Genomic DNA, 26,141 nt, shown 5'->3' on the forward strand with positions numbered 1-26,141 from the left:
ACACACACACACACACACACACACACACACATATATATATATATATATATATATATATATATATATATATATATATATATATATATATATATATATATATGTGTGTGTGTGTGTGTGTGTATGTATGTGAAGTCAAAAGTAATGTTTAATAGACCAAGAATATTTTCACAGTTTTTCCTACAGTCTAATAGTTTTTATTCTGGAGAAAGTCTTGGGCTGTTTATTTTAATCTGGCTGGAGTAATATCAGTTTATATATACCTAATAAGCATGTCAATATAATTAACCCCCTAAGAGTTTATTTGTCAAACAATCATTTGTCATGACCCGTCACTCAAAAGCATCTTGCTATGGCTACTTCATTTATAATGTAGCCAAATTAGGTTTTTCGAAAGCTTTCTTGCTGTATAAGCTGTTTATTTTGTTATTCTTTTAACATTTGTTGAATATACAGAATTACATTTTAAATACACTCTTTTAGTTAATGAGCTGTTCATCTTCTGTAATTCTGAACCATTTTTTTTGTAAAAACTGTGATATTTCTATTGCATCCACTCCCATATTAAAAATACTATAGTAATGTATACTGTAGTGCTTTTGAACCATGTTATAAAATAGCCTATTTAAATTTTATAGTTGCTCGGGTTTCACAACAACTATAAACACAACCCAATACTGAAAAAACATATTCAAAATGCAATAACATTTACTATAAATCACCATAGTATTTTTTCATGAGGTCATTCGTCTGCGATAAAAAACGCGAACGAGAACTCCGCCACTGGTGACGTTTCCAGGTGGCTAAACAGCGAGATTCAGCAGGTGTCCGACTTCTGATGTAATTTTTGAGCCCTCCTCTTACTGCGCACGCCTGCTCTCGTTTACAATGCAGTCAAGGCGAGGCGCACCTCAAACGAGCCTATCAGCAGGTGAATCGGGGTTCAAAACGAACCGATTCTGTCCATTCATGAATAACAGAAGAGTTGGATCCTCTAAGCATTTGGCGTTTCGTGGTGGGTCTCAACGTCTTCTCAACAACGTGTCGCGTAAATATACATTACGCAGTACCATCCACAAGTCATTTGTCAGAGAAAATTTGTTTCGCTTGAACGACACCCAACTTGCAACAGGTAAAAAGGTTGTTTTAGCATGGGTTATGTGGTTTCTCAAGTTTTCGTGACATTTTAAAGACCTAGTGCCACGTGTTGGCTAATTTAATTTCATTACAAATCAGTTGATTTTGCATTATGTTTAGATGAAATGCTATGCAAACTCCTAAGTATTAATACAGTATTAATCACAGCTTGAATAACGCACCATGTGCACTTACACACATTAAGGTAAGGCAAGTTTATTTATATAGCAAATTCTATACACAATGGTAAGTCAAACTGCTTTACATAAACAAGAATAAAAGAAACAAGTATAAGAAATAAAAACAAAGAATAAAACATATTTTAAGAAGAGGAAATGATAAATGTTCAATGCAAAAAGAGAAATAAAACATTAAAATGTGTTAAAAGAGGTTTTAAATGAATGAAAAAGAAAACAAAGACATAATAGTGTGATCTGTCAGACATACAGTAGCACAGGGCTCATTAAAAAAAGGCACAGCTAAACAGATTGAAAGGAACTTGAAGAAAGCTGAAAACGTGTAACCATTGATTTCAATATAAGAAATAAAAACCCTATGGGATTCAATGGTAACCGGTTGACAAAATTAAATGTAATTTCAATTTTGGGGTTAACGATAACTAAGAAATTTTTTAAGGTTTTAGTTATTTTATTTAAATAGTCATTTTATTTAAGGGGTTGTTTATAAACAACCCCTTAAATAAAACGACTATTTAAATAAAATAACAATTTTCGCTGGTGCTATCTATAATGTTCTCTCTCTGTGTGTGTGTGTGTGTGTGTGTGTGTGTGTGTGTGTGTGTGTGTGTGTGTGTGTGTGTGTGTGTGTGTGTGTGTGTGTGTGTGTGTGTGTATATATGTGTGCGTGTGTGTGAGTAGGCAGTGCAAGCATGGGAATGTGTGCTGAGGTTACAGGGGCTGCAAAGGTAGACAATGATTGATTATCTGTAAAGTTCATTGATTTTATTTTGACCCTTAGTGGGAATCATATGAACACCATCTAAATTGTAAATTAAACAAGCCTGTTTAATGTCTCATCAGTGCCCTGTGTCCTTACCAAATGTGACTTTAATTTAGTCCAGACTGATTAACACACATCTGCATTCCCTGTGTTAAACAACATGGACAGATGGGGAAGTTTTATAGGTATAGAATGGTTTAACCGGAATGCAGAAATGTTTTAGGGCAGTGGTTCTCAAACTGTGGTACGCGTACCACTAGTGGTACGCGGGCTTCCTCCTAGTGGTACGCGGAGGAATCGCTGAATAATGAAAGAAGCAATTAACACTTTTAATCCTTTAATGCGTAATATAACATTGATGTGATCGGCATTGGCTGTTTTGTGAAGCGTACGATCACAGCGATGTGCTTGGAGTGTTTATTTTAGTGCATTGTGTCATAAGCTGCTGAAAATCAGTTTCCGAATTGATTCTGAAGCGTGATTTGACTGACATGAAAAGTGGCCAATCACAGTCGACCTTGTCTAGTTGCGTGAAACGTAAGGGCGGGACAAAGGCTTTCTGTGTTGCAGAGACAGAAAAAACAACTTAAAAACAAATGTTTTGTTGGAATAATGCTTCTCGGATGTTTTCACTATAGAGATGTCTAGCAGAGTAATTAAACCGCGGACATATTTCCTGCCTATTTGATGATCTTCATACACGTTTCGCTCTCCGACAGCCAGTCGACTCGCCTCTGACCTGTCACTCCTCCAAATACATTCTGAATGGCGGCGCGGGAATGAAGGTATTGCGCAATTACTCATTTCTGCAAATGCGGCGAGTGCTTTATTTTAACACGAGAGCGCATTCATGTGTGCAAATCGCTAAAACAGATATGCGAGCTCTTAAATAGGCTTTTTTCAAATGAACTGCAAGTGCTCTCATGATCGCGTGTGTGCTCAGATAGAATACAATCGCGATCTTTCCACTATTAAATTAGACATTATTTATCTTTGCTCCTTAACTAAATTTAGTCAAAAGTATTCAAAGTTATCAAATATTTAGAAATAGATTGATACATGATCGATGACAATGCTAATGGTCTTCTTATTTGGCTGTGTTGTGAAGTGAAACTTACTTTTAGCAAAGGTGGAACATTTTTTATTTCTTTACGACAAAATAATTATGCTGGAAATGTTTCTGGGTGAGGTATTTGTGTGATTTATACATTTAGCTGTATTCTGATCTGTCCTAAAGCATTACAGGTCAAAGCAATCCATTGTTAGCCTACTTATTGTTTATTTATCACAATTTACAATAAGGCTCTTAAAGCACTGCTTTGATAAATGTAGTGTCGTCATATTTCAAATACCTCAAGTAAAATGAATTCATTTGTTTTATTTTTTTTTACTAACAGTGTACTTGTATTTTTTTACGTTTCTATTTTAGATCAAGATCAAGTGTAAAATAAAATCTACATGTGATGTACAGCTATTTAAGAAACAAATTTGCCATATTGTAAAGAAAATAGTGTAAAATATGTAAATAAAAGGCTAAATTTAAATCTTTTTACCATATACTTTAATTTAACCTTTCAAAGCTTAAAAATATATATTTTTAAAAATGGGCAAAAAGTGTCTCTATGGCCTTAAAGATTATTTGGTAGTTTTACCAGTGCTATTGAAAAAGATTAATTGTCATGAAAGGAAAAATTGACTATACTTCCTTTGTTAGTGCAAATTATACATCTAGCTTTGGGATGTAAGCAATCAAACCATTAAATCAGGTTTACACTTAAAAAAAGTGATTTCATAATGAAAATCAGATTTTTTTTCAAAAGTAACCAACTAGTACTTTTTAAAAAGAGTAATTCGTATACCTAATATTAGTATTATTTACTAAATTTTTTGTTATTTTAGCAGTGTAATAGTATTTTTACTTGAGTACAAAAAAGATTTCACAAGCACTTAGTGCAGGTTTATTATATTATTAATATATGATTAATAAGTATTATTATTAATGGTTTTTATTTGTATCTATTCTTATGCAATGTTTTATGGGTTGCTGAGAATACATTTCAGGTCTTCAATACATAGCATGTCAGTCTTGAAAAAAAAATAGGTGCTGGAATTGATTTTCATTAGGCTGTGCCTGTATGAACCCTGTCATGTACATTTAACATGTATTTCAAGATTTGTCTGAAAGTGTATGAATATGACATATAGCCTATATTTATAAGGTCCAAGCAGCATTTCCAGCTTTTGATGAATAGGCTACTATGAATACTTTAGATTTAAGTACAGCAGTTTTCTTTTTACTTTTTAAGAACAGCGCCATTTTTTAATGAACTTTTAAAAGCACATTTTAACTAAAACTTTTTTTTTTTTTTATCTGCAAGCACAGTTAATGTTCAGACTATTTCAAATGTTTAAAGTGACTGACAATAATACATATTCTTACTAATAGGAAGTAATCTGCATCGTTTTAAAACTGTGCACACCTGTAGCTGCTTAATTAGGCTTACGACGCAATTTTTTAATACTGGTTAAAAAATAGCGTCGTAAGGTGGTACTTGGAGAGACGATTTTTTTCTAAGGTGGTACTTGGTGAAAAAAGTTTGAGAACCACTGTTTTAGGGCATAGTGTGTTTTGCCTTTACCAGATTCTGGTCAGTTAATTGAGAATGCATCTATTGCACAGATTTGTATATTTTACTGTTTAACAGAAAAGCTTTAGGGATATGCCAAAAAGATTGCTTGTATGCCACCACACGTTCATGAGTTAACACAATTATTATCATTATTATTATTAGTAGTATTAGCAGTTGTATTAGTAGTAGCTGTAATAGTAGTAGTTGTTAGTGTTGTTGGTAAATACTTGTTTTTCTAATTTAAAGACTCAAGTGGTTTCAATTCATTGTAATTTTTTTGTTCTTCTCTTAAACACAAAATCATATATTTTGAAGAATGTTTAAAACCAGTTGCCATTTTAATTTGTAGTGGGAAAAACATTCTTTAAAATGCCTTTTTGTTCTCAGCAGAAAAAAAACAAGGCTCAAAATAGTGTGGATCAGTTGTTGGGTGACAATTTTCATTTCTCATCTGTCAGTTTAATCATTTCCGTCATTTTTATAACTAATGTTTCTTTTAGGATCAGTACTGGATCTGCTTTCTTATCAGAGTAGAATCACAGTATCTCTCTATGTGGTAATATGTTGTTATAAAAACTGCTTATTCTTGACAGTGTTGCCTGTCTCTGTGGGAGTGAAAGAACATTGAGTTATCTCCTCTGTCATCATGTGAAGCCTGGTACTTTGGACAACATGTCCTTGATGATTGATACAAGATTGAAGAAATTTGGGAAGCATCCTGCTGTACTGCTCATACCAGTGCACACCTAAGGTGAGGATACACACATGCACGAAGCAGCCTTAGCATACAGTACACGTTTTAAAAGTCACCACGAAGCTGCTTGGTGATCTCAGTTTTCCTCAGTGTTGTTGACATTTCTGATTGAATCATGAAGTTTGTGCTGGGCAAATTAAAGAGCTTTTTTAAATAGCCTGTAGCATTTTGTTGACAGGCGGGTTTCATGACAGCTTCATTGAATGTAACATTTCCGTGATACTAAAAAAACATACTCAAATGAAAGTACCATTACTTGCCCAAAAATGTAGTGCGAGTAGAGTGGAGTAGGCTACAGGATGGGAAAAAAAAAACTGAAAAAAATTAATAAATGTGTGATCTTTGTTCGGATTTTTCGGATCTATTCTCACTGCTAAAATAGACCAAAACAGTCATTATTTCATAAAAAATATATAATATATTTAAAAAAAGTTTATATAATATAATAAATATAGGCATACCGGGATTTGACTGACATGAAAAGTGACCAATCACAGTCAACCTTGTCTAGTTTTTGCATGAAACAGAAGGGCGGGACAAAGGCCTTTGAGTTTTACAGTGGCAGAAAATAACAACTTAAAAGCAAATGTTTTATTGGAATAATGCTTTTCAGGTGTTTTCAGTATAGATATAGTCTATGTTATTCGCAAGAGTAATTAAACCGCAGACATCCTACAATTTCGACAATCTACACATGTTTGGCTCTCTTCTCTCCGACGACCTGTCACTCTTCTGAAGCCTGGTTTAATACAGTCGGCGCGGGAATGCAGGTATTGCGCAATTACTAATTTCTGCAAATGTTGTGAGTGCTTTATTTTAACACATGTACGGTAATCGCTAAAACTGGATATGCAAGCTTCTGAATAGGCTTTTTCAAATGATGTCCTCTCATGATCTCATCATCGCGTTTGTGTATACAATCACGATCTCTTAGAAGTAGAAATCATTTATCTTTGCTCCTTGATCGTGACTAACATTAAACTTAGTCAAAAGCGATGAAGTATTTAGAATTAGATGGATGCATGACTGGTGACAATGCTAACGGATTTATTTAACTGTATTGTGAAGTGAAACTTAGCCTACCAGAACTTTTAGCAAAGGTGGAACTTTTTTTATTTCTTTACGACAAAAAAATTATGCTAGAAATGCTTCTGGATGAGGTATTTGTGTGATTTATACATAATAGTGGTATTCTGATCTGTCATAAAGCATCACTAAATTGTACAGGCATTACAGGTAATAAACACTGCTTTGAGAAATGTAGTGTCGCCATATTTCAAATACCTCAAGTAAAACAAAGTCATTTGTTTTATTATTTTTCTACTGACAGTGTTCTTGTCTTTTTTGTAAATTTATTTCAGTTTAAAATCAAGTGTAAAATAAAATATTGTATAGACAACAATGAGCAAATTTGAAAATCTGTGTAAAATATGTAAATAAAACCCCAAATTTAAATCTTTTTATCATATAAATTGATTAAACATTTAAAAGCTTGCAAAAGGTTGAGAACCCCTGACTTAAAGTATGAGTAAAATTAGCTCTTTTAAAGGACCTCATTAGTAATGAATATTATGTTGTAAAAAGCTGATGCGTTTAATGCATAATTTGTGGATGTGTGTGTAAACGTAACATTGTTTAGTGCATTTAGTTATTGTTTAAGGCCATTTCAGTCAGCATACAGTTAAACCATCTGATTTCACCAAGTAGGACATGTTCCTGGATAAACATCTGTTCATCCTGGAACAAAATTCCAATCAGAATAAATGGATAAATTTACCGTTTATGTTAAGTTTAGGTTTACGGTTAGGTTCATGCTCTTCTACATGAGTGTTATTCAACTATTATTGCCCTCTGATTTTGGTAATAATTTACAGTTATGGTTGGGTTTAGGGGTAGGGAATAGGTATAGATTACATTTTCAAACAAAAATTATGTTCCAGGATCAACATAATAGATGTTAATGCAGGATCACATCATACTACAGTAAACATCCATCATCTTCTCAACAGTGACATGCAGTTTGATTATGCTTAAGTTGTTACTTTACACTACTGACTGTTCCTATAGTAAAACAGTGGTAAGGTAATGGTGATGTGTAGTTTAGGTACACAATAGAACTAATCAGTGTTGGGGTAATGCATTGTAAATAACGCGAGTTACGGAATAGTAGTACGTTTCTAAGTAACAAGAAAGTTACTTATGCATTTTAAAAACGCATTTTAAAAATTGAGTAATAATATCAGAGTTATTTTTAAAAAAATGTAATGCAAGATACTTTTTAGTTTAGTTAATTTGCTTTTTAAAAATAAATTGCTGAATTAAAATTAACACTGTCACGTTGCAGGAACGGACAGAAATAAAGACGACAGAGCCTTACATTTCTGCGATGAAAAAAACATTCTCATTATTTTAAACGCATGAAAGAAAAGGAAAAGAAGATTATCTGAATGAACAGTGATTTTACTTTTTAATCAGACAAAAAGTACAAAAGTAGCACGTTGCTTTAAACTTTCATTAATTTGGATATAAGACATGTATAGCTCTAGGCTCAGGAAGTTCTCCAAAGATAAAATTACCCTACATTCATTCTTTTATGTTTTTTTATTTTTTTTTGGGGGGGGGTTGGGGGGTAAATTAAGGTTATACATTGTGTTTTTAAGTGCAGAGCTCCTCTACCCCCCCCCCCTTTTCAAAAAGTTCTGAAAAAGATCTAGCCCCAGCCAGGTCAGAATAAGTAGCGCTAAAGTAACTCAAATGATACGTAACGCATTACTTACTACAAAAAGTAACTAATTAACGCAAATAGTTAATTTTTGGGGAGTAACTCAATATTGTAATGCAATAATTTGTAAAGTAACACTGGAACTGATTTGGTTTGGATGATCTGGTTGAGACTGGCGTATGGTATGATTTCTTTTCTGCTGCAGTAATTTGTGTGGCACTGATCTAAAATCATTATCACATTTTAGTGATTATATTATAATTATATTAGTCGTAGTAGATGACTATAAATAGGGTTTTTGGATTTTTTGTTTTGTGTATCATCAATTTATGTCTTTAAAAGTTGCATGATGGACATGCAGTACCTTATATTTTTATGTGTTTACTTTCACTTATGTAGCTTAAGAAATAATTTCTTGATCTAAACTTCCAAAAAAACACTTTTTTCCTCTTAAGCCTCTGGGGTCTGAGAGTGTTTTGGGACCTTCGAGAAAATTAGACATGCACTGACTGATTTGTGTTATTTTCAGTATCTTAAAAACATACTAATGGCTATAGTGATAACACTGTAAACAGCACAAGCTGGGCTACAATAATATCTAAGAAGCATGTATGTATGCGATTGTGTTTTTTTACGGACTACATAAAAATAGATCATTTGTTTTTGACTTGAATTGGTTAATTTAAAAGAGACATTTAGAGACTTTAGACATTTTAAGATTTCTATAGATGTAGATCTCTCATGTCTCTTTGCTGAGTTTCAGTTTATTTTAATGACGCGTTTCTAAATAAAGATCACACAGACCAATGTGGCAGGCACCACACCCTGTTTGTTTTCAGTATTTTATAAATGTACAGAGCTTTTCTTTCATTATGTGTGAATTAGGGCTGGGCGCTAAAATCGGTATTGATATGTATTGACCTAAAATTGTCAATATCGATTAAAAACAAGATTTGGTATGTAGATTCAGTACAAAGTGCTAGCTTTATTAAAATGTGTCTGCTGAGCACACGTCTTGGAAGCGATGCCAATAAGCTTAGGGTGTAAGTTTGTCATTTTCAATGGAGTTGTGCACGTATACCACATGCTTTTTGTCTTTTTTAGCCCTACCTAGTTGAAAACATCTAAACTTTTCCGAATACTGCGAGCGCAAATAGAACTCCCCAATCAGCTTCACACTTTGTATGGAATATACACATTTCTCTAATAACGGCAGAAACAGTCATGTTTAAAAAGCCCACACAAACACTGCAGCGCTTTTATGCTGTTCTCCATAAACTTGGATCGGAGCAGCAGCAATGTTTTTTCCATTTTTCATCTTCTGAGAAAATGGTTAATGGTCGCCAATTTATGAGAGACGCCATGGGAGCGCAAGCGCAAAGTCCATTGTAAATGGTCAAGAAATCCACGTGCTCGCGCTTGTCACTTCAGGTCAGAATAACCGTGATATGTATTTAATATGTATTTAAATAATGATGGTTGGTTTCTTTACTTGAATGCTCAGATTTGATTATCATAATTTGTGTTGTTGACAGAGTTTGAGGTTTACGGTATAGTAATTATTCAGACTTTAAATTTGCTTTGATTGTTCTGCATTTACACTTTACAATTGCACACAATTTGTAACATTTTATTTATCAAGCCTCTTTAAAGGGTCATGGAACACCAAAACACATTCTTTTGAGCTGTTGACAATCATATGTGTCCCAGACTATTACAAAAAACACTATTCGGACACGCATATTTCACAAAAAAGTGGAAATTGGTTGTTTTTGCGTTATTTAGAGCATTATTTTATTTAAACTTCCGGTTTAAAACGAATTTTTGAAGCTGCGTCACAGCCATGAGATCAAAACGTTTATTCCAGCGTGTAGACTGGATGTTCGTACCTTATGATGTCTCTGAGTGTGTTTCATTCATTTATGAGTAAGACTTGGCAATCAGTGCGGTCTATTGTGTATGTGGTGCAACTTCATTAATAAGCATGATAGCTTCGAAGACTGTTGTTACCCGTTACAGTGTTCAGATGGCAGAGAGACACCACGTTGTGTTGTCAAGCGGGAGAACATGAATTGTTTGGAGTTACGGGTCGTCAGTGTTGCTTTTATAATTTGCTGCAGTGAAGGTTTTGTTTTCATTTTCCCTCTATGAGAGCGCAGCTGGACTCACGTGTGGCTTACAGTGCACGCGACGCACAACAGAAATGCGTGTCTAAGGAACATTTTTTTTTTTACCCGAGAGATTTTCTTATCTGTAAATGGTGAAATCCGGATTTGCCGCTCGTCTCCTTTTAATAAAGATGCAGATCCAGTTGGTGTTGATTGTCCTGTCTTTACAGATTTGTTAAGTGGTCTTTGTTTGTTTATTTAGAGGCAAAGTTAGGTAGTATCATCTAATTCTTATAAGTATGCAGTATAAGTATTAATAAGACTTCTGCTGTGTATATATGTATCCAACACAAATTGTGCTTCATGTAATCCCTGCTAGGTTGAACAAAAATTTTGATTGACAGATGAGCCTTTCATCCTGTCTTAAGAGTATCTCATAAGTGTCTCACAGATTTCTAGTTTTGCTAGTGTTTTTGGTTTACCATTACATTGTAGTTTTATTGATTAGTGGAAACTCAACAAATTCCCTCCATGGCTGCAACAGTCTCACTTACTGTACATACCCATCATTCACCTTACCTAGTCACTGTTGGAGTTCTTCAGTCATTAGGAGCTTGTCCCTTGGGGGCCATTGTTTTAAAATCTCCCTGATGAAACGACTTTGCTCATTTACAGCCTGTCAATTCCTGTCACCGCTCTGGATAGAGAAGTGGGTTTTGTTGTCTGTTCGTATAACCCTGAAGGCTAGTCTTGTCCACAAAAAGAACCTGATTTGCTTGATATTTAGTTCATGACCTTTTGTTGACTTGTTTCATTTGGTCTAAATCATCATGACCTTTTGACCTGCTTCACTTGCATCACATTATTGTTTTCTTTTCTTCTTTTCTTAATTATTTCTCTGACTGATCCCAGTCTCTGTCTCGACCACCTTTATAATGTTTTGTCATTCTGTAGAAGAAAATGTCACAACATTGGATGGATGACCTTTTTAAAGCTCCGTCGACTCACTCTAATCCTTCATCTTCACCGTGTGATCTTCCATCTGTGACCCCTTCACATTCATTCTCAGCCTAATCACCTGCACCGTAACACAGACCCTCACTCATCTGGACAGCCGAGTGTCTCGTAATCTTCGATGTATGGATACCAGTACCACCAGGGATCTCTCTTAGCCCAAAGACATATGGTTTTGTGATTTCTCTGTCTGTGATATTTGCTTATCTTTTTGTTTACGTTTACTACCCCTGAAGAGGTTACTGTAGTGATGTGTAATGAGCTTTTAGTCCTGGTGTCATGGCCTGATATATTGATCTGCTGCAACAGCAGTATTGCTAAAGAAAGATGTTAGTAATGGTTCTACTGTATGAATCAGTATAAGAGAATGTCATCCCATTTGCTTGCCTTCATGTCGAAAAAAAACAAAACAAAAAAACTTCACAATTGATTATTATCAATCACAATTAAGTATTATTATAACAGAAAAAAAATCATACACACAGCTTTTATTTACCTTTGAAAAAAAGTGGCGTTTCCAAAATCATTCATAACCAGCATTCTAATTACCCCGATTCATTAGGAACTGCTGTTTTAATAAACTCAACAGATGAAAAACAGAAGCTCTCTGCTGTTGGTTTGCGGACAGTCATAGCTAAGACAAAGGAGCTGAGTGAGGACCTGTGGCTATACATTGTGGCTGCTTACAAGTCAGGAAAGGGCTATAAGGCCATATCGAAATGTTTTGAAGTTCCAGTGGCCATGGAGCAAAGTAAACGTTCCGCACTGCGAAAAATTTTAGAAGATATGGTCGGAAGCTAAAAGTGACACCTGTGCTGGTCTAGAGGATAGTAAAGAGGTAAAAAAAAAACTATCCAAGAATCACCAACAAGGCCATGCTGATGTAGCTGGGCTTTGCTGGTGACAGTCCAATGGACCAGGGAAAATAATCACAGTTATCGGCATTATGGAAAAAGAGCAAAAATTCAAATCCAGTTGAGAATTTGTGGAGGGAGCTTAAGATCAGGGTGAGGACAAGGGGACCTTCCAACCTGAAAGAGTTGAAGCTCATCACTAAAGATGAATGGACAAATACCAGTGAAGACATGCAAAATGCTTTTCAGCAATTATAGGAAGCTTTTGATTGTTGTAATAGCCAATAACGGGCTTTTCATTGGTACACCTATATTAGGTACACCTGTCCAACTGCTCGTCAACACATTTCTAATCAGGCAATCACATGGCAGCAACTTAATGCATCTAGGCATGTAGACATGCCATGAAGGATTAAGGCAGATCTGAAGGCAAAAAGGGGTCCCTAATAAAGTGGCCGGTGAGTGTATACAAAACCTTTTATTGATAACTACACTAACATACGTCCCTTTAATGGCAAAGCTGATTTTTCAGCAGCTGGTACTTGAGAAACTTCTGATGTTTATAATTGCAGATTTTTGATACATAATTGTATCATTAGAAGCTTTTATAATTTGACAGATTTATTTAAATATATTGTACGACAACCTGGTAACCTACTCATAATTATGTTAAGCATTGTATAATGAAAATACAGCCTGATATAAAATTAACATTTTTTAGGGAAATGCTCTTCTCTGGAGTTTTGTAGAAAATACTGTTCTGTACTAAATGACAGTGAATTCACTGTCAATATTAAATTGTTTTGATAGTCCTGTATCCCATTTAAAGCAATATTTGTTTGTACGAATATCCTTACAAATAGGCTAAAACATTTTAAAATGCATAATAAAAGTAATGGAAAACAAATTTTCTTTTTAAAACAGGATGGATACTGCATGTGTTCACTGACATTTCTTGAGCATCAACTAAAATAGCATGGACTGAAAGATTGCTCTGTATTTTTGAGAATCATTAAAGATTCTGTATTTAAAAGTAGAAGTTCCACATTGAGCATTCACTGTACAACCGAACAGTCAACTTTTTATCAAATTAAATTAGTGTAGTTAACTTATGACTTGACTGAAAGTTAAATCTACAATTACATATTTTATACATTTGTACTTGAAAAAAGTTTTGAACTCAGTGTTGTAAGTAATGAGTTCATTAAATATCTCATTACTTCAACTTAAATGGAGTAAGTTCACAGTACTCGTATAGATTAGTTTTTTTATTCAGTTTAAGTTCTCTTTATTTATCGGGTTTTTATATGCTCTAATTGCTTCATTTACTCAAATCGCTAAAGTTTACAGTATCGTTTTTGGAACTTAAATGGTTTGTTGTAATTGGTTTTCTCTAACAATTTGAGTTACCTTAACTCTTTGCGTTTTACAGTGTTGAATTTCTCCTGAAATATCTTAATTTGTCTTCTGAAGACAAACAAAGGTCTGAGGTGGTTTGGAATGACATGAGGTTGAGTAATTAACACAATTTTCATTTTTGAGTGAACTAACCCTTTAGTAGTTGGCCAATGAGACAAACACACTCACAAAAAAAAAAAAAAAAAAAAACAATTCTAACATGTAAGTGTTCTTTTTAATCTTTTGTGAGAACTGTAAAGCACAGTCATTTGAGCAAATGACTAAACCTGACCTTTACTGGAAGGTTTGAGTTGTTTTCTCGAGTAAAAGTTTTCCTGTCATATTCTTAATTTTGGTGCTTTCTGCTCTGATGCCTCACAGATGTGTTTTGTGTTTCTTTACATTTCCTTCAAACAGGAAGGCTTCGCTTTTACAGGCTCTCAGGAGTGCCTGATGGACAAAGTGCTTTCGCCTCAGTCTTAAGAACAGGACTGTGTGGGCGTAGTGCTTTGGGATTTAAAACAAGGAACAAGAAAGGCTGGGAAGAGGGTTTAGTGGAAGGATGAAGAGTAGATGTAGTGTTGTGTGTTTGTGTGTGCGAGCACACATACTCATATGCATGGGAATGCATGTGGCCCTCGGCAGAAGTGGTCTAATCATTGAGTTGATGCGAACTGGCAGGTTGATGCATCCTAAATCAGACAGGTAGAAACACACACAGCTCTGTCAGTCATTTAATGAGTAGCATTAGCTTAGATACATGCGGGTTGAGAAAACATTCACTCAGAGCTATGCTCACCAGTCAAGCATGGACTACCGAATAAAGCATCTTCACTGAGCAGAAGCAAAGCCTTTAGCAGGATAATCTTAAGGGAGCGTAGTATGTTAGAGCAAGGATGGATAAATAAAATTAGCAAGCCGCTGTCCTGCTTTGATGTTGTGTGAGCACATAGTTCTGCAAGCAGGACTCAAAATGAACACCCGCTAAGTGTTAAATGTGTGGAAAATATGGCTTTGGCATATAGGCAAATTTAGTTTTAGTCAGTCTGTACTCTGAGTCATGCTGGTGTATAGTCTGATTATGCTTTTGTAGCTGCTTAAACAAAATTACGAGTACCTTGCATTTAGACTACCTGCTTGGATTAAAGGGATCACACCCCAAAATGAAAAATGACCCCATTGTTTATTCTGCCTCATGTGGTTTTAAACCTTTGAGTTTCTCTGTTTTGTTGAACGCAAAAGAAGATATTTTATGAATGTTGGTTACTGGCACCCATCGATTTACAAAGTAGAAAAAACTATTACAAAACCCCAAACAGATGTTAATGGCCGACAATTACCAGCATGTTTTTAAATATATTTTTTTATTCAACAAAAGAAACAAACTTAAATAGTATTTTTTATTTATTTATTTAATTTTTTTTATTTTTTATATTTTTTTTTACAAATGAAGGGTGAGTAAATGATGGCAACATTTTGTTTTATCAGTGAACAATCCCTTTAAATATACAGTATTTATTTTTCTTGACGTTTTATGACATCCAGTTATTACAAAAAACTAACAAACAAACATAAAAAAAAAAAACTGCATTAAATGTGTTTGCTAAATATATATTAGATAGGAAAACAGATTTTTTTTTTAATTCAGAATTTCACTTTAAGATTTATATTTGCTTATCTTTTTTATTTAGATGTTACTGCACTTGTGTCCACACTCAAAAAAACAAAATACTACTGCTTGTTCAAACCATACCTGTTTAAAATAAGCTGAAACAACACATTTCTTGTAATTTCTTTTGCCAATTTATTTTTTTTATGTTCAGTCCACTTAAATTTGTAAGCCACTGAGTTAACTTAAGAGTTTTGTTTTAGGACAGCATGAAGGGATTGTGTTGATGCAACTACCTGGTTAGGGGATTTGTAGTTCCCAGCATGGAAATTGAATTAAGAGAGGAAAAATGTTGACAATATAAGTAATCTTACTGTAGGTGTCTAAAGTTAATAGATTTGTTAGTTTAACTTTAGTTTAAATATTTAGAAGATTTTCATGCAATGTTTTGAGTTTTGAGATTACCAACTTGCAGAAGCACCCATGCTTTGGGTATTGGCTGCCTAATTAGCAAAAATGCAGTTTGTTTCTTTGCTCAGTGAACCGTAACTGTCCTAGAAGTAGTTCTGAGATCAGTCTCAATCAACTGTATATGTAACTCATGAAATATGCTTTTAATTCATTTAAGATAACTTCAAATTAATCTAAGAGACTTCGAAATATACAACACATCTAGACATACATGATATTATCCGACCTTTGTGTTTAGGGTAAATATAATACAAATATATTTAAACTTCTATTTGATAAAATGATATTGGACCAGTAGGTAGTAGGTAGTGCTGTCGGCTCACTGCAAGAGCCTCGACTCAGTTGGCATCTCTGTGTGGATTTTGCATGTTCTCCCTGAGTTTACGTGGGTTTTCTCTGGGTGCTCCAGTTTCCACTACAGTCCAAAGACATGTGGTACAGGTGAATTGGGTAGGCTAAATTGTCCGTAGTGTATGAGCGTGTGTGTTAATTAGTGTGTGTGGATGTTTCCCAGAGATGGGTTGTGGCTGGAAGGGCATCCGCTGCGTGAAAACGTGCTGGATAAGTTGGCGGTTCATTCTGCTGTGGCGACCCTGGATTAATAAAGGGACTAAGCCAACAAGAGAATGAATGAATGAATGAATAAATGATATTGGACCAACTCAATTGCGTTTAATTGTGCAATTAGTTTTTTTTAGTTGGTGCTAAACAAGTTTATTGGATGGACATCCTGCCCTCAATTAAATTGAGTTAATCCAATGAGTTATTTTTTGAGTGCATTTTGGCATGTTGACGTCAAACATTGGGAGCTTGAAAAGGCTAAAAAAGGCACATTGTTTCATTCTGGCCATCATTTTAATACAATCATGCCGTATTATACTTGGAGCTGGAGTAAATGCATACAGTATAGACCTGTAGTATACAATACTATTTTAGTGCATTTGTGTTAAATTTGCTACAAAATAAATCATTCATAAATATGCTGTACTGTATGCAGACATTCACATTTTGCTTCGTTTCATTTTCTGCGCTGGTTGGCTGATGACGAGTATTGAAGATTTGTTAAATATAACAAATAATATGCTCTTACTTGATCTGTCTCAGACACATCATTGCCCACTGAGTCTGATCTCACTGAAGTGGATCTACTGATACTAGATTTATGCCAGTAGTGAACAAAGTTAAATATCAAGGGCACTTCATTTCACACTACTTGCAAAGGTCATTTAAATATAGATGTGTAAATGTATAGTTCAGTTGACAGTAAATGGACAAAGAAGATTTTTTTATTATTAATAATTCTCTCAGAATCATGTCGTTTCAGTGTTGCATTATTTTCTTTTTTTATTGAAACAGAATTTGTTAGGCAAATTGCTGGATATAAAATTGTGATTTAGATCGAATTTGTGGGCAGATCCAAAACAGGGCAAAACACAGCATATATTTATTATTAAACAAATCTCATGCTATACAAGGCTTTTAGAGTTAATGTTAAATCAAACTTGCAGTGTTAGTTTTGACATTTCCTCTTGTATTTCAAAAAACTAAATATTAACAACGGCATATTTTAATGACATTGTGATTTATTGTAAGTGTTTAAATAATAGGGGTTTGATTTTATTTCTGTAAAAACTGAGAGTTTGTGATGTCATTGTCATGGCTACACAGGACTTAGTCCATGACAAAATTGTTAAAATTGCTTTTTTCACTGGATTTGAACATTCTTTAAAAGATGACGGATGATGTAAGTTCATAAGTCAGCAAATATATTTAACATGCAAATATAAAACACTGTTCTATTGTTTTGTTTTAAGACATTATAACGAAAAAATCTTGTGCCTTTAACTTGTAGTGCATTTTTAGGATTTGCTGCGTGATCTTTTTAATGTCTAAAATGGATTGGATTTACTCTTGTTATGCTGTAATACTAAATTCTAGATCCAGGTCATCTGTGTTGGAACAGTTCTCTCAGATTCTTTTTATAGGAGCACTCAGTGATTTCTGCTGATTAGAAACACTGACATATAAAGCAGGTAATATTTGAAAGGCTTGTGTCAAGTTTGGGTGACACGGTGGGAAAGTGGGTGCCCTCACAGCAATTCAAACCCAAGCTGGAAATGTTGGCCTTTCTGTGTGGAGTTACTTGTTCTCCCCTCGTTCCTGTTGGTTTCCCCTGGGTACTCAGGTTTTCCCCACAGTCTAAAGACATGCGCTATAGGGGAATTCATTGGGTAAGCTAAATTGTCTGAAGTGTGTAAGTCTTGGTCCTCTAAGTTGGGGGTTGAGCCTTGGTCTAACAACCCACTTTATAAAAAAAACTAGATGTCACGAAACACCAATATGGTGTGGTTAAATATCAAGTTCTATGTAAATGTCCCTGGGAGTAAGTAAGTATGTATGTCAAGTTTAGTCACAGTTTACTCTCTGTCGTAGCCCTATAGCAATATAAAGTTGAATCATCACCAAAATGCTGCTGCCACGTTCCAGGCTAGGTCTGAGATATGAATATACAATTTGCTATCATGTAAATTGAAAAACGTATCCATTCTCAGTTCAGCAATGCAGTCCATTCAGTTATCGACATTAGATCTGTGCTATTTGGGGAAAATATCTAATTGCAATTTTTTTGAACAGATAATGCGATTTCATTTTGATTTGCAATTTTAATGTTGTAGTCGAGGTTCAGCTCATTCTGTATCATAGTTTCTTAGTGCTAGTTAGTAATAATAACTGAAAAGATATTAACTTATTTAAACATTTATTCTAATTTATTTTTAAATATTCAGAAATTAAACATATTTTTTTTTCTCTAGAGCCAACCATAAATACAAAGAAAATTAAGTACACGTACCTTTCTGTAAACAAATTGACCTCAAATCAGGGAGATAGTTGTTATTATAAAAACAAAATAATAATAAGTATAAAAATACAGAACACTCAAATACAAGACAATCATCACTCAGTTGTGTTCACTCAGTCGGCTAGTAAGACTATCACAGACAGGCAGCAGTCACGTGTTTGCTCTGGGCAGGGGAAATTAAATAATATAAATATATTTTATATCACAGCCCCTTTTAATTTAGCTAATCGCACCGTTTCAAATCACAATTGCAATTCGATAGCAAACATAGTCATTATGTATGCACAAAGTGTTGAACTATTAGAAACAGTTTTGCTTTTTAATACCAGCTATGCCAAAACATGAATTCACAAGCTTTGTAATGTTACCACGTAAAATGTTCTTCTCATAAATAGATGCTTACACATTCTGGTGTGTGTCAGCATTGCTATGTTTTATATAATACAGAACAGTATATTTCTAAATTTGATTTAACATAATAATAATGGGCATCTGGCACAGTGGGTTGCACATTCGCCTCACAACAAAAAGGTTGCTAGTTCGAGCACCATCTGGGTCAGTTGGCATTTCTGTGTGGAGTTTGCATGTTCTCCCCGTGTTTGCGTGGGCTTCCTCCAGGTGCTCTGGTTTCCTTCACAGTTCAAAAATATGCATAAAGGCTTGAAGGGCATCTGCTGCGTAAAACATATGCTGGATAAGTTGGCCCTACATTCCGCCGTGGCAACCCCAGATTTATAAAGGGACTAAGCCGAAAACAAAATTTATAATAATAATAATAATAATAATAATAATAATAATAATACATTGTCAATAATTATTTATTTAGTTAATCATTATTTAATTAGTTAATAATTAATAATAATGATAATAATTAAAACACATGCAATTGGTTTCTCTGTTATTGGAGCATAATTTTTGAACATTATTCACCACATTCAAGTTGTTGTTGCAGGATTTAATCTGTTTCTCCCTGTTATTTGTTTCTCTCTGTTAACATTAGTTATGCATAATGTCTGATTCTGAATCTATGCCCTCTAGGTGTCAGTATTAGTCCAAGAGGGCTGTCATATTAGACAGCAAATAAAAACATAAAACAAAAAGCAAAAAAAAAAAAAGAAAAAAAAAGAAAAGCACACTTGAAGTTAGAACCAGCAGGAAACAAACCAGCATCTCCGTTGTCTTTGAGAATTAGTGTTATCCACTCCCTTTAATTACAGCCCTTTAATGTTGCACTACAGTCTATTTAAAACAAGTACCACCTATTAGCCAGTGCACACAACTCCTAACTCTTCCCATCCATTTACAGGTTTGGTTGGAGGGAGTGATTGACAGTTCTATAGGATAGATGCTGAGGCTCACTTTGTTTACAGCAGTCAGTAATCTCTTTTTCCGCTAATACCGCAGAGCACTGACATGGATCTCTTCATTTCTTCCCTGTATCTTGTCTTTCTCTCTTTTGCCCTCTGCTTCTCTCATTTTCTATCTCTTCCTGCTGTGAATGGTTTCTCAACTTGTACTTATCTTTCCTCGTTCCTCTCCCTCCCCATCTCTGTTTCTCTCAGTCTCTGTCTCTAAAGGGGTGGGGAATGTTCTTGTGAAGAGAGCAGGTGCAGTGCCTCCCTTCTCTCTCTCTCTCTCTCTCCCTCTCTCTCTCTCTCTGTTTCTCTGTCTGTCTCTCTCTTTTCTGGCATCAGCAGTAGGGGAGAGTAGAAGGCTGTCTGTGTATGTCTGGCTGCAGTGTCGTAGACTTGAGCCGCGGTAAAATCCCACAGGAGATTAGAGCGGGAATACACGCTAGTCCGGACTCTTTAGAAATGGCATCCTTAGGATAAAGCAACAAACAGGCAAAACAAGCGCAAGCGTGATGAGGAATGGATGAATGTTGTCTCATGGAAAACCTGCACGCTGTCTCTCTCTTTTTTTAACCCTTCTGTTTTTCTCTTTCCGTCCGTCTTCGGCAAGCTCTCTCCTCCCTCCCTCCTACCCTCCCTCCTCTCATCCCTCCGCTCCGCTCCCTTTCTCTCTCTCTCTCTCTCTCTCTCTCTCATTCTCTCTAGCGCTCTCTCAGTGGAGGAATGTAGATAGAGGGAGAGCGTACGCCTGCTGTTCTGCACGATATCAACGGCTCGCTGTACGGTGGTTGGTCTGCGTATCAGATGCTCTTCAGGACGGATTTGCACTGCTAACGGATTTGGTCATCTACGGTATCCTTCTAGACAACTCTGCACCTGCCACTGCCTCTTATGCTGGGTTTATTGCTCAGCTTGCACGCACCGGGTTCGTGCTGCAGGTCCCTTGCTCCCTTAAGGATGCTATAAATCAGCAGGAGCTTCAGTCGTGGAGAAGGGGACGTAGTGCTTCATGGTCATCGCAGAGTCCTCCTTTCGTGAGGAAACCAGCTTTCTGGGATATGTATAGCTGACTCAGCGATCGAATACAAGACCGTGAGTCAGATCGAGACCTTGAAAAAGGAATTTGCAAGAACTAAGGAGCCTGAGAGGAGAAATATGAGCTATCGTTCAACTTTTCCCAAACTTCACCTTGAAATATTGCAATGAATGGAGATACAAAATCGGAAGGTAAATCTAATTGTGGTGTCATCTGCAAAAAGAAGGATTTGATAATCTGACGACCGAGAGTACTGCTGCAACGGCTGGTGCTCGGAGTCAACATGCAGATGATTTCACTCCTCCCTTTCCATCCACCTTCTTTGCTCGACACCTTTTTTTAAAAATCTATGTTATTTTGGTAGTCTTGGGGCCATCTGGAAGTCGTTTGGACGTATTTGTGGAACTGAACTAAAGGACTGTCCTTTTTCCGGATTCTGCAGCCACTGAGATTTCTACCTCCGGAATTCTACTGGGTGTATGCGCTTGTGTGATTGTGAGTGTGTGTATGTGTATCAGTTTGTGGCAGTGTGTGGATGTGATTTGCCTGCCTTGATGTGTACGTAACTATTTCTGTGTTCTTGCGGTTGGGTTTTACTTTCCCAATGTCTGGCACTGCTGGCCAGCATTTCATCTTGTGCTGTCCATGTCTGCTGAGTGCCCGGCCTTGGGGTTAACCCTTAACGTGCCACAGGCAAGATGAGTGACAGCTCGGGAACATTGAACAACTCTGGGGCTATGGTACTGGAGGAGCCCGATGGGAGAGGTGGCTCCGGTGGACGTGAACAAGCCCAGGCCCCTGCGCGTGGTGGGATTTTAAGGTGTGGGACCTGTGCTCTTTGGCCTCGCCAACAAACCTGGCTCTGTGTGGTTCCACTTCTCATTGGCTTCATAGGACTGGGGCTCAGTCTGATGCTGCTGAAATGGATTGTAGTGGGTTCTGTGCGTGACTACGTGCCTACTGACTTGGTGGATGCCAAAGGTATTGGTCAGGACCCCATTTTTCTGTCCAAGCCTAGCACTGTTCCTAAGGGGTCTGACACAACTACTACTACTACCATTATTGGAGGGGTTAGCTCGGTTAGTCCCACTGTCACCACAGTGGTGCGGAGCAGGACTCGAACGGGAACTCCTCCCAACATTCCCCCTAGAGGTGGAGGAGCATCCGGCAGCCAGGTGACTCAGAAGAGCCCTTCTACACGATTTGTCACTCGTAATCCCACCTTTACGACCACCGTGGCCTCTACCACCACGTCTACTGTCCATACATCCACCTCCAGCCCCTCTCCCTCCAATCCAGCGGTTCTCAACGACTCCACCCAAATGTGGACCAGGGAGCACTCATCCACTGAGAGGCACGTGACCACACCTGGTCGAACCCACGTCAGCCGCAAAACACGTAAGTTTGAGACTTCTTCTATTCCTGCTGGTTTTGCTTCTGTAAGGGTTATGCAGTTCTTCTGGCGAGGAGGGGTCTTGGTGATCAAATAGTCTTTGTTGACTTTCTTTGTAAATTGCCTTTTTTTTTGCACGGTACAGTGTTAATGACATCCCAGAGGCAAAGCATGACAGTCTTGTGGCTGCATGCAGTCCCGTCTATGATGTTGCCAGGGAGCAGCAGAGACACTAATGACAAGCAGTGACTCCGACCACTCCCTGTGTTTCAAAATGTGCGGTAAATTGAATCAAGTAACACAAAGAGAATTTCAGGGGTGAAAAAAAGCTATTTTTGATTTTTGTCACCAGCTACAGCACATGAAAAAGCTTATGTATTAGGATGTCAGTTAGAAAATGTTTCTTTTATCTCTGCATTTGCTGATTCTCTCTTCATACTGGATTACTGGAAGTGGTGCTAGCGATGTCTAATGATGTAGCCATTCTTTGCATAAATATAGAACTGACAAATATTTAAATAAGCATTTTCCTGTTTTTTAATAATGACAGGAACCTCTAAAAAAACTCTTCATATATGCTGATGTTATTCCTCAACATTAATGTCATTTTAATTGTCTAAGCACACAGAAATTGATTAATGCATCACCATGCCTGATTGCTCGCACCTGCTCACAGATTTACCTGAAACCATGGTGTTGTTGTCCATATGTGATATTGCAGTATGATTATAATGGCTATACTGTAGTCCTCAAATCCCTGGATACAGATACCTTCACAATTAATGATCATGTTGATTTAATACAGAGGACAGTTTGTTTGGAGCGGCATTTAGATTATTAGGCAGTATGTCTGAATATTCGTCTCAAGGATTAGAGCCTTTTTTTTACTAGTACTATGAATACTTCAGTGTAATTTGAGCCTTTCTTTAAACCCAACTGGTAATATTGGATCATAATGTCAGGTTTTAAGAGGCTCATCACTCAATGAGATTATTTCACTTTCTGTACTTAATCCAGATTAATTTACCTTTTTCCACGGAAGCTGTCACTCCTTCAACTACTGTTAGTCTTTAGGAGACTTACCTTGTCGTTCCTTTAAAAAAGGTGTTATGTATTTTCATGTTTTTATTTGACTTTTTATACCCTGATTTTACAAGCACAAAGACATGAATGTCGATTTGTCTATATAATAAGCAGACACCCTTACAATTGCTGTAATAACCCACAAATAGAGGTGTCATAAGTCTTTCAACAAGTTCTTATCAAAGTGTAGGTTTGGTTGTACAATAATTCATTACCAATGCAATTGTCTGACAGAGGATATCTTAATCCTATATGTCCCCTAGCAACAATTACCTACCTTTATCAACAGCTCAGAGAAAAAGATAACCGAACCATTTGTGATCCATGTGCATTCGAGAGCCCACAGCTGTGGCTCATCTTAAAACTAATTACAGCTCGCCATATTTGATTTTACAGCTGGAAAGAAATATTTCATTGAAGACTTTCCAGGTAAAGTGACCATTTTGTTTTTCCCAGAATAATTGTTTACACAATTGACATTGGTGAATCGAGTGTCCTGTAATCATGTTTTCCCTTGTGGACTTTTGTTTAGTTGAGCATGTGGTTGTTCTGATTCTGCTGAAAATAAATCTGTTTGCAGCTCATGTAAAAGGTATGCAAATTTGCCGGGTTCTGGGGACACTTTGCGATGAACTGACCGTATAAAAGCCATATCTCAATGTTATCGATTATGAAGTTGCTGAATCAATTGTAGCATTAACTGAAAACAGCTTTGGTTGAAACTGGCTGACACGATTCCTGGTTCCAGCTGACTGCCATTTAATGACCATCGATTTTCCTTTGTTTTGTAACATCAGGCTGATTACGAGGATTAGTTCATGTCATCTGCCACACTGTATTGGCCATTTACCACGCTGTCTCAGTATTTGTTCTCAAAATTCATGAGGATGATTTTGACATTAAGTCATTGCCAGTGGTAAATGGCTAAAATCGTTCAGTATTTATCTTTGAGTGAGGTGATTTATTTGTCTCTTCTGTCTGTTTCCTGTTGTAATAGACTGCCGCAATAGCACTCCCTTCCAGTACTATTAGAGCTTAATTTCACTATGAGACTGTTTAAAAAAAATGTCACTTTGATTTATCTTTTTAAGATCTCCTAAAGGAGGGATGGAGCCTTAAATATTAATGCTTAGAAAGGGAAACATGTTCAATATGTAGAAGAGCATGTGAATAATTGACAAGGGTGCGCTGAAAAATTATCAGGGAAAGGGATGAAAAATGTGCATGGTTTTATAAATAAAGGTGGAGGAGAGGATGGTTGAAGCAGGCAGTGGTGGCTAGATTCAGCATGTCAATGTGTAGAACGCGCCAGAACTGGAAGCTGTGTGGATTTTTCTAGTCAAAACATTACACTTATTTTCCCCCTCACAGACAGACAGAGTTTTATTTTGGTCCAAGGATATTGTTTTTATACAATACGTAGTTTATTGAGAGGTTCGCACTGTAGTGCACCAGCAAAACGTCTGTTTTCTCATTAATAAAGTCATAGCTGTATGACTTTTTTTGTTGAAACACACAATATTTCAGCAAAATTGCTTTTTACTTGCATGCTTTGGGCTACTTTAAAAGTTACGTTGTCAAATTTATAGTGCTAAAAGTGAGCTTTTAAGTTTGGGACTGTCAAACATATTTTATCGGAATGTGGAAGTTTGAATACCATTTGACAAAATTTTTATATGGAGAGTACTTTGACATTTTTAAAAAGGTACCACCAGGAAGAATCTTAAATTATTTAACTAAAAATTTTACTGAAAAATCATATTGAACTTTGAATATATTTTTTAAATAATTATTGTTTAGGGGTTTTTCACCTTTATTTTTGAAAGGACAGTAGAGAATAGACAGGAAAGCATGGGGAGCAGAGAGAGGGGAAGGATCGGCATAGGACCGCGAGGCGGAATCGAACCCGGGTCGCCGCGAGCACCAGAGTGCATGTGTCGACGCACTAACCACTACACCACTGGCGCCGACACTTTGAATATATTTTTGTGTGATTTTTATTTATTTATATTTTTAGATATGTCTAAGTAACTTTTTATTGTAATACCTATTTGTTTTTATTATGTAATATTTTTATGTATACCCATTTTGCAATGACATTGCCATAAGTTGTTAATGTGGCAATAAATAAATAATCGGGCAGTCCTTTTTACCATAAAAAAAAAAAAAAAAAAAAAAAAATATATATATATATATATATATATATATATATATATATATATATATATATATATATATATATATATATATATATATATATATGTGATAACTTTTTAACTTTAATAAAAAATTACTTAGCCCTTAAAGTACCATGACTTTCCCTTAATGGCTATATATTTTATTCTAACATTGATATTTTATTCAAATGATTTAAAACCCAAAGAGTTCTGAGTATTTCTACCTTGAATCGCCATAATAGTCAAATTGACCGCATGCATTTTAGTGTCCTATACGGTTACACTTTACAATAAGGTTCATTAGTTTATGCATTTACTAACATGAACTTATCATGAATAACACTTGTACTGCATTTATTAATCATAATTGAACATTTACTAGTGCATTATTAACATTCAAGTCCATGCTTGTTAACATTAGTTAATGCACCATGAGTTAACATGAACTAACAATGAACAACTGTTTTTCATTAACTAACATTTATTAACATGAATATATACTGTAGTAAATGTATTGTTCAATGTTTGCTCATGTTAGTAAATGCATTTATTAACATTAACTAATGAACCTCATTGTAAAGTGTGA

General features: G+C 35.8%; 1 protein-coding gene across 5 annotated transcripts in view; it reads left to right on the forward strand.

Annotated features, from left to right (window-relative positions):
* Positions 1 to 872: 872 nt before the first annotated feature.
* nrg3a (neuregulin 3a) overlaps positions 873 to 26,141 on the forward strand; it is a 600,385-nt gene continuing 575,116 nt past the window's right edge. For 3 of the 5 annotated variants that reach the window (XM_087279164.1, XM_087279166.1, XM_087279165.1), the window contains exon 1: positions 20,627 to 22,300. In XM_087279164.1, the coding sequence (XP_087135290.1) occupies positions 21,601 to 22,300 (700 nt within the window). In that variant the 5' untranslated portion in view covers positions 20,627 to 21,600. Of the gene's footprint in view, positions 1,130 to 5,317; positions 5,476 to 20,626; positions 22,301 to 26,141 lie in introns of those variants that run through there. The other 2 variants (XM_087279167.1, XM_087279168.1) reach the window with 1 other exon arrangement.

The sequence above is a fragment of the Danio rerio genome, chromosome 13 (genome assembly GCF_052040795.2).
Source record: "Danio rerio strain M-AB ecotype USA chromosome 13, GRCz13ab, whole genome shotgun sequence".
NCBI classification, from domain to species: Eukaryota; Metazoa; Chordata; class Actinopteri; order Cypriniformes; family Danionidae; genus Danio; species Danio rerio.